Below are 9,405 nucleotides of genomic sequence, written 5' to 3'. Positions count from 1 at the left end.
GTGGACCACATGTGGGCCGATCCCGGTCCATCAACCAAAGCCAGCTGTAGAGTAGGCGGGATGAAACAGGTGAGGCAGAGCAAGGTGGCTGTCAAGTATGCACAGTAAAGGGTGTGGAGACAGTTGAGCTGCACATAACACAGAGCCTGTCTGACCACACACACACACACACACACACAGACACACACACACTCTCGCAGACATTAGGACAGTCTTAAAATCTTTCAAAATGTCCGGCATCGCAGCAAAACTTCAGCACAACCGAGACAAATCTAACGGGATAGGATCCAACTCTCGTGCGGTAAAATACCTCAACCAGGATTTTGAAGCGCTGAGGCGAAGCTGTCTGGAGAGAAGACAGCTATTTCAAGATGACTGCTTTGAGGCTTTGCCCTCATCCTTAGGATACGACGAACTTGGACCAAATTCCTACAAAGTACGGGGCATCACCTGGAAAAGACCCAGGGTGGGTACAATAAGTCGACTGACTGCCAAGAGATTCAATGACTAAGATGGAGCACGTTGACAATATCTTATTTTGAAGGACGGTTTGTCGAACTGATATTTTCTTGTCATATCTTCTTTTCAATAATGAGAAATCACCCAATAGGCTACCTGCTTCACACATATTAGATATCTGCTTGGTAATGTACGCTTATTCCTGCTTGTCCTCACACCAAATACTGTGGCTTTATCTAACAGACTGCACAGCTTAAAGTGGACAATGTGTTCCTGCAGTGGTCAGATACACTGTATACACTGTATACACTATATATCAGTCATTTTTATATCCAGCAAAACATAATCATCCAGATATGGATGTGTATAATAGTAGAGGTCAAGATTGAAAGTGGTGATATGATGAAGCTTTCAAATTTGAAACAATTCTGACCTGTTTTTCCCCAGGAGTTGTGTTCCAATCCACAATTCATAGTTGAAAATGCAACCAGGACGGACATATGTCAAGGAGCACTTGGTGAGACACTCTAACCCACACACATTCACACATTCCTCCAACAATGTCTGCATGTTTCAGATACATTCTGATGGCACAATTAGATATTTACTGTATTTGACAATTTGGCACATTGATTTCCATTTTCAACTATTTGAATGAATGATTTTGCCTGCTTATCTAAGACTGCAGTAAGCAGGTGTGAATACAGTACATCTCATATAGTATGTAGCTAGAGCTTATTTGCTTGCTTAGTTTTAATCTCTGGAAACTGTATTTCCCCAGTACCTTCATAACCACACAACACTGAAATATAATCCTGACCTAACTCTAAGTGAATGCCTGTGCAGTGACATCAGCTGTCGCTCCTTTGACTTCTCCAGTCTTCTCTGTCCACACCCAGTCTGGCAAGAAGCATACATGTGTGTGTGTGTGTGTGTGTGTGTGTGTGCGTGTGAGACTTGACTTGTTTAGATCTAATAACTGAAAGGAGACAATACCATTTTCCCAACAGGGGTGTGTGTGCAATCATACTGCATACCGAGTATGTTTTGTTGTCAGGATGCAACGGTAAATGATCTGTATTTACGTAGCACTTCTCTAATCCTATGGCAACTACTCGATGTGCATTACAACACAAGTCAGCATTCACACACTGGTGGAAGAGGCTCCATGTCAGGTGCCACCTGCTCACCAGGAGCGATAAACATTCGCATCACATTTGGGGTGCAGTAACTTGTCCAAGGACACTTCAACATGTGTAGACTGTAGGCAGCCAGGGATGGAACTACCTTCGGACTAGTTCACAAACACACCCTCCGCCCCGAAATGAAACCAACAATTTGAAATCCTCCGGATGTAACCTGAGATTTCACAGAGGATTTCGATTCACTAACACTCTTTACTTGTGTTTAGGTGACTGCTGGCTCCTGGCAGCCATCGCCTCCTTGACTCTCAACAAACAGGTCTTGTCTCGCGTTGTTCCCCACGACCAAAGCTTTGAGGACGACTACGCTGGCATCTTCCACTTTGAGGTGCCTGACACACACCACAGTCTCTTTCTTTTAGAGCGTGAGTGAGGTTTGATTTGACTGATCGTGTCCTCCCTGTGACTCTCAGTTCTGGCAGTTCGGTGAGTGGGTGGATGTGGTCGTTGACGACCGCTTGCCCACTAAAGATGGAGAGCTACTGTTTGTTCACTCAGCAGAGAGTTCAGAGTTTTGGAGCGCGCTGTTGGAGAAGGCCTATGCCAAGTACGGAAGACGAGAGCATCTGGATACCTTTTTTCTTTGTCGGTACCTCTTTTTCTGGGCTAGTAATCCACAAACTCCATTTCTCTTTAGAATAAATGGATGCTATGAGGCTCTTTCCGGAGGCAGCACCACTGAGGGATTCGAGGATTTCACAGGAGGCATTGCTGAGAGGCATGAGCTGAGCAATGCAGATCCGCACCTCTTCAAAATCATTAAGAAGGCCTTGGACAGAGGCTCCCTTCTGGGATGCTCCATTGATGTTTGTTTGATCTTATTGTTGCACACTCAGGTTGTTTGCGATATCTGCTTCTTTTTGACCTCACAAGCTTTTCTTCTCTGTCCCAGATTACCAGCGCGTCCGACTCAGAAGCCGTCACATATCGCAAGTTGGTGAAGGGCCATGCCTACTCAGTGACAGGGGCGGAGCAGGTGAGGACATGTTTATGTCTGTATACAGATCATCTGGGTACAAGTGAAGTTGCAGTGGCTGTATGTTATAATATATGTTCCAATTTGGCTACCTGAGGAATTATTTATTTGATTGTTTTACCCCTTTTATTACATTTATATTATTTGTAAGGTGTGTTTTTTCTAGTTGAGAGTAATTGATACCTTATGCTGTTGTCAGGTGAAGTACAGAGGAGACACGGAGCAGCTGATCAGGATTAGAAACCCATGGGGTCAGGTGGAGTGGAATGGAGCCTGGAGTGACAAGTGAGTATTGTGGACTTCAATGGGTGAGGGTTTAAGGGAAGGAAATGCAATGAACATGCTCATATTATCTCAAGTAGTTATCATTGGGAGCGTCTCCAGAGTACTTCTCTAGTGTATAGCCCTTGTTAGCAACATGTGGCTATAGGGGTGTTGACATGGGTTGGTCGATCAGCCCTCGACAAATTATCAGAATTACCCTGACATTTAGTACATTCTAGTACAACTCAATCAAAACCAAATGTTTTGAGGGAGTTGTAACTAAAAATAGGTTTATTTTACATATACAATAAGGGAAATGTGTGTCATGATGAAATGAATCAAACTAAACAGAGTCCATGCAAGGGAGGGAGAAAGGTGGACCGACTGAATCTAGTTTGTATAGCCATCAGCCGGACCAGCTGATCTGAAACCCAATTGCACCCACAAGGCCTCTGGCAGAGGAGAGGGTCAGAGAGGGTGATTACACACACCCTCAAAACTGCTACCACCACAAATTTAAGTAATAACTTTGTACAGCCAAAATGAGCATTCCCCATTGAGCCACCTTATTCAGCCGTAAACTAAGTGCACCTCCAACCATCCCTGACAAAAAATATATCAAATATCCCAACCTCTTTCCTTCAGGTTGTCCACCCTCAGACATCTGTGATTGGTACCAGAGGAATAATCTTAAAGGCTAAAGGGAGACCTATGCACCACCGACATAACATGAATCCTAGTCACACGAGTGACACTGTGATCCGATCAACCAACACTTCTTTATTCAAATTTTAACTGAACTGCTTTCAGCCACTTCTCATAAATGAACTTTACCAATCACGCCTTTCGTGTTGTTTAGACGAGGACCCAACCTAATTTAATCATCTACCCTTTGTTCGGAAGAAGGTATAACGTGTTTGTGTAACATACAGTACACACCCAGTGGACTGGCTGGTATATCCTGTGGCAACAAAAGCCGTAACACTTAAAGCTTGTTCTTGTGTTCATCGTGAGGGAGTGTGTGACATTCAGTCCTGGCTGTAGTTCATGAATTCCATGTTTTAACCTCATCACACAACATTTTGCCAACTAAGAAGGTAATGGCTTTTCTCTAGGTCTTCTGAATGGAGATATGTGAGTGACGATGACCGGACAAGGCTGATCAAACGTTGTGAGGATGGGGAGTTCTGGTAAGCGTCACTGAAACCATGGTTCTTCCTCTTCTGGGTTCCCAGGGCTAAAAAACTCGTTATATTCAATGTACTTATATTTTTGATATTTCTGTGTGAGGAAAAGAACAATTTAAACTAGAACGGGCACTCGGTAGAGCGCATACCTTCGTATATCACAAGATTGGGCATTCAATTATGAAAATGTTGGCATTAGTTGCATGCCAATTGGATATAAATTGACCGTGCTATGGTAAAAAGAAGATGTTGACCTTTTTCATGACCTTGACGTTGACCTTTGACCCGATCGATCCCAAAATCTAGTCAAATGGTCCCCGGATAATAACCAATCATCCCACCAAATTTCATGTGATTCGGTTTAATACTTTTTGACTTATGCGAATAACACGCACGCACACACGCATACAAATACACGGCGATCAAAACATTACCTTCCGCATTTTCAATGCGAAGGTAACAAATGTTGTGGTCGTTTCTATTTGTTTGTTTTCATTTTCCTCATACTGTTTTGTCCACAGGATGTCGTTTTCCGACTTCCTTCGTCAATATTCTCGCCTTGAGATCTGCAACCTCACCCCTGATGCACGCACAGGCGATGTGTTCAAGAAATGGGCAGAGTCCGAGTTTGAGGAAACATGGAGAAGGGGCGTTTCAGCTGGTGGCTGCAGAAACTTTCCAAGTATGACCACTTTTACAACCGTACCTCGAGCACTGGTATACGTGTCATAAGATAATAGCAGTAGCAGAAGTAGTAGTTATTTATTTAGGTCCTTATTGACACTTTTTTAGAAAGAATGCATACACAAATGTATAGTGACCGAAAAGAAGTTGGATGGAGCTTAAGCTTGTTATACCTATACAATTTTTACATAGGATATTTTAAAAGACAACTTTTTCACTAGATTAACAAAAATAAAACAACAACAGAAACAACAAAATCACTTGTCCACTGTATCCTCCAAATTTGTACACTTTACAAAAATCACTTAAACTGCACCTTGTGGAACCTCTCAGAAACCGGAAACAAACCAGATTCAACATTGGTTATTCTTAAATATTTTCATCATGGTTATTTCTTGGCCATGAGTATTCTATCCCTTTACCTCGCTCCCCTACCATATCCTTCATATATCTTCATTAAAAAAACACATGGTCACTACTATTGAATGTTTTTGTTTTTTTTAGCACCACCACGGTATATTTATTTCTTTGTTTTCCATTGCAGTAAATATCTCTTCCACCAGTTCCATCACTGCCATTGAGGTGGACCTATTTACTCTGATGGTCACCAATTATTTTTCTATGAAATTATCTTTCTACGATTTCTCTTTTCATCATTATATTTCCTTTCTAAAAATGGTGAGAACTGGGAGAGCAGAGCAATCGGTCTGTTGTACAACTGGAGAACGAATGTCTCTCACTCTACTTAACAGGAATTACTTTGTGAGATATTTCTGTTTGGAGGGATATTTTGTATAATTGAAGATACATTCAATAGACATTATTTTTTATGGACAACATATACATTTGTAAACATTGCTAACCTTCCTAGATTCCTTCTGGATGAATCCTCAGTTTGTCATAAAGCTGGAAGATGTGGATGATGACAATGAGGATGGTGAGGAGGGCTGCACCTTCATCGTGGGCTTAATGCAGAAGAACAAGCGGAGAATGAGGAAAATGGGTCAGGACACGGAGACCATCGGCTTTGCCATATACGAGGTAAGGACCTGCCGCTAAGATGCAAGTGATCATACTTGTGACAATATGTTATTTCGTATTTTGTATATTCTGACATATGATTTGTTTTGTCGTTTTCCAGCTGCCTGAGGAGGTATGTTTACAAAGATGAAGACACAGCACTAGTTTTTCAAGAAGAATGAGTATTCTTCTGAGAAATTCTAATGATATAACATAAAAAGAGGTAAGTCAGAGAGAAGGAATGCGGCGGCCTCATGTGATACACTACATGTGTGTCCTTTCCTAGTACTCTGGCCAAAAGCAAGTGCACCTGAAGAAAAACTTCTTCATCCGCAACGCTTCAGCTGCACGCTCCGAGACCTTCATCAACCTGAGAGAAGTGTGCAACCACTTCTGTCTTCCCCCAGGAGAATACCTCATCATCCCCTCCACCTTCGAGCCCAACAAGAACGGAGACTTTTATATGCGGGTGTTCTCGGAGAAAAAGGCATCTATCCAGTATGTTCCTTTCACAAATAAGTGCAATTTCATGATGACAAATGACACTGATAGTCATTCAAAATGATAACTATGACTTCTCGCTGCTTTCAGAGAGATTGATGATCCTGTAGACTGCCATGTTGAGCAGGTAAGATCATATCCCTTGATTTACATGCTTATGAGGATTGTTTTACAAAAAGCAGGGTGGGAAAAAATATTCCTTTGTTATCTATAGATTGTTATCGATGAAGACGACATCAGTGACAGATTCAAGAGACTGTTTGGGCAGCTTTCTGGAAATGTACGTATGTGATACAGATTAGACACATTATCTTGTGGTCTCAAATTACTGCTTATGATTTATAAAGCGTAGTTGTCGTATGGTTCTTAGGACGTAGAGATTTCTGCATTCGAGCTGCAGAAAATCCTCAACCGAGTAGTAGTAAAGAGTAAGACATTATTTATTTATCTTCTTTCAGTCAAGTTTCGTATGTGTTTGTGTGTGCACCTGACCCTCCCAGCAATTTAGCCCTGTGTTTCATTACATTTCAGGAAAAGACATCAAAACCAGTGGGTTTAGCCTGACGACCTGCCGCACCATGATCAATCTGCTGGACGTATCCTTATGTCGAGAAAAACAGACGATACTATTAACCTCTTAACACCCTGTTTTCTAACCCTCAGTAAGAAAGTTGAAAACTATATTTCCTAAAATGTCAAACTATCCCTTTAAGGCTGTAAAAATATATATTTTGTGTGCCACCTTCTGATAGTATTTTCTGTAAATTCTACATGACGGGATGTATATAATGACGAAAGTATTCAAACCAAAGTCTCCATTGACTTGATCAAATGGAGTTATTTGAAATGTCTTGTTTGTACTATAATTTCCCCCCATTGAGCCTTGCACATTTGGGAACTTCTTTGGATCTCTCAATGTCCACTAGAATTTAGAATTGCAAGTTTTTTTAAAGACCCACGCACAAGGCCATGTACGATAGAGGTCGACAACCCGCCGCGCATTGCTCCTTCCATTACTACTTTCCTTCACACACTCTGCAAAGAAAGACGGAAGCGGAAAGCTGGGCCTGGTAGAATTTAAGATTCTGTGGACAAAGATTGAGAAGTTCCTGGTGTGTTCCTTATTTCTATACGTCGACATTAACGTATCATGTGTATACTTTATCAGTAGAATGGTGGCAACACACACACTAACTTGCTGGGCTCTCCATTAGGAAGTGTACAAAGCGAGAGACACAGACCAAAGCGGCTGCATGAGCTCCTCTGAGATGCGGATGGCTGTTGAGGATTCTGGTGAGAAGTCTATTTCACAATATATTCAACTGCAGTCAGTTTCCTCGACCCAAAGGAGTGAGAGGGTACAGGATAAGAAGATGTAAAGTACATGAGAGCTGTTTGTATCAGTGTGTGTCCATTGGGAAGTGTGTGAATGTCTTTGTCTTTGTGTTTTTCATGATGTGATAGATAGGCGTGTTGTGAAGCTCACGTGTTTGCATTCTGGCAGGTTTCTCACTCGACAGCCCTCTGCATCAGATCATTGTGGCGCGCTACAGTGACAAAAACCTCACCATTGACTTTGACAACTTTGTGTGCAGCATGATCCGCTTGGAGACACTCTTCAGTGAGTCTTTTGTCATTGTGACCACACTCGATGTGCCCTGCAGTCATGCACACATTTTTATATGAGTTATTGTTCTTTATCAACAACAGATGTCTTCAAGACCATGGACAAGAATGGGTCCGGAAAGATAGAAATGGGTTTCATGGAGGTAAGAGCCCAAATGTGATACTGACACAAAAATATAAAGAAGTGATTCATGGACCATGCAGTGACTTATGTTTCCATCCACAGTGGCTGGAACTGGTCATGTTGTAGAAAGGAGCTCTGACTATCAACAGTTGAAGAATCCAGAAGAGTCATTATATCGGAATATTAAACAGTTTGATTGTCGTGTACGTCTTAATCAAAGGATACTGATTTTATTATTTGTCTGATTATCTAAAAACATAATAAAACCACAATGTCCCACAAATAACAATCTGTTCATTCAGCATTATCAATAAATGAGAATGTGAAAGTTGTCTACTTATAGTTTAGTCTTTTTGTCAATACACTAACCTGTTATCTTGCAGTGAGGTAAACAAGAGCATTATGCCTCCACTCTCATGTCTGCGTGGTAAATATGAAGCTAGCACCAGCTGCTAGTTAGATTAGCTTAGCATAAAGACTTAAAAAAGGAACCAAAATCCAGCAACTCCAGCTCACTAATTAACTAATTCATTAATCTTTTAAAATTATACTGCCACTTAAGGATGAAAACCATGATCTTGTCACATAAAATGTGCTTTAATACATGCAATGTGGGATATTAATATTCATTAAGAAACATCTTGAATTAATTAAAGAAGGATGCAGTAACCATTGTAAGTCAGAACTATGCTCTGAAATAGTATTTACTAATTTAGTTAATGAAATATATGTACAATTATATATATATATATATATATAATTATTTCTTATTCTTTTTTTAATTGAAAATCCATCGAATGACTGTTCAAATTATATTTTTGATGCACATAGTTAACTATTTAGACATACTGGCCCTTGTCTTTGGTGGCAGATGATGTCACTCACCACAAAGTGCATCATATCTAGACATATCATATCTAATGCCACGCATAGCCTACGCACAATTCAGTATCCACAATCCACCAGTAGATGTCAGAGCTCTCATAGACCTGGCTTAGCTCCCTTGACGTCACTGACTTACAGCAGCATGAAGTTTTCAACTGACAGAGTTATGCAGCAGCCATTTCCTGCTCTGTGTGGTTTAGGGTTGTGTTTCCTTTTTTACTGCTCAGGAAAGTTTCAGCTGGCTGCCATTTGCTCTGGTACCACAGTCATGATGATCTACTTAGCAACAAGCAATGTGTAGACTACTAATATAGAGGCGTTGTAGCTAACTCTATCATACTTTTGCTAAACAGATCACATATGATAACAAGTTAGAAGTAAACAGTATATTCAAGTTGTTCTCTTTACACGTCACACATTCCAGTTCTTGCAGTGCTAGTGGTAGAAGGCACGCTATGACATGTGCTGACATTTATG

The 9,405-nt window shown here is 41.0% G+C and overlaps 1 protein-coding gene across 1 annotated transcript; it reads left to right on the top strand.

The window, feature by feature from the left end:
• The first annotated feature begins 223 nt into the window (after nucleotides 1-223).
• LOC130206983 (calpain-2 catalytic subunit-like) lies at nucleotides 224-8,375 on the top strand. The gene is made up of 21 exons (XM_056435313.1): nucleotides 224-466; nucleotides 907-976; nucleotides 1,871-1,989; nucleotides 2,075-2,208; nucleotides 2,299-2,467; nucleotides 2,554-2,637; nucleotides 2,837-2,922; nucleotides 4,017-4,091; nucleotides 4,610-4,770; nucleotides 5,644-5,813; nucleotides 5,914-5,925; nucleotides 6,079-6,290; nucleotides 6,384-6,420; nucleotides 6,508-6,573; nucleotides 6,664-6,721; nucleotides 6,825-6,889; nucleotides 7,337-7,405; nucleotides 7,508-7,586; nucleotides 7,798-7,914; nucleotides 8,004-8,062; nucleotides 8,146-8,375. Exons 1-21 carry the CDS (start codon nucleotides 230-232, stop codon nucleotides 8,167-8,169), a joined length of 2,103 nt encoding a protein of 700 aa, XP_056291288.1. The 5' UTR covers nucleotides 224-229; the 3' UTR covers nucleotides 8,170-8,375.
• The last annotated feature ends 1,030 nt before the right edge of the window (nucleotides 8,376-9,405 follow it).

The sequence above is a fragment of the Pseudoliparis swirei genome, chromosome 17 (genome assembly GCF_029220125.1).
Source record: "Pseudoliparis swirei isolate HS2019 ecotype Mariana Trench chromosome 17, NWPU_hadal_v1, whole genome shotgun sequence".
NCBI classification, from domain to species: Eukaryota; Metazoa; Chordata; class Actinopteri; order Perciformes; family Liparidae; genus Pseudoliparis; species Pseudoliparis swirei.
The sequence above is the reverse complement of the archived record's forward strand: the minus strand, read 5'-3'. Positions and strand labels throughout refer to the sequence as shown.

Coding starts and splice junctions, on each gene's coding strand:
- LOC130206983 (XM_056435313.1), top strand. CDS start 230: ATGTCCGGCATCGCAGCAAAACTTCAGCACAACCGAGACAAATCTAAC. Junction 6,421..6,507: donor TAGACTGCCATGTTGAGCAG/GTAAGATCATAT, acceptor TGTTATCTATAG/ATTGTTATCGATGAAGACGA. Junction 7,587..7,797: donor GATGGCTGTTGAGGATTCTG/GTGAGAAGTCTA, acceptor GCATTCTGGCAG/GTTTCTCACTCGACAGCCCT.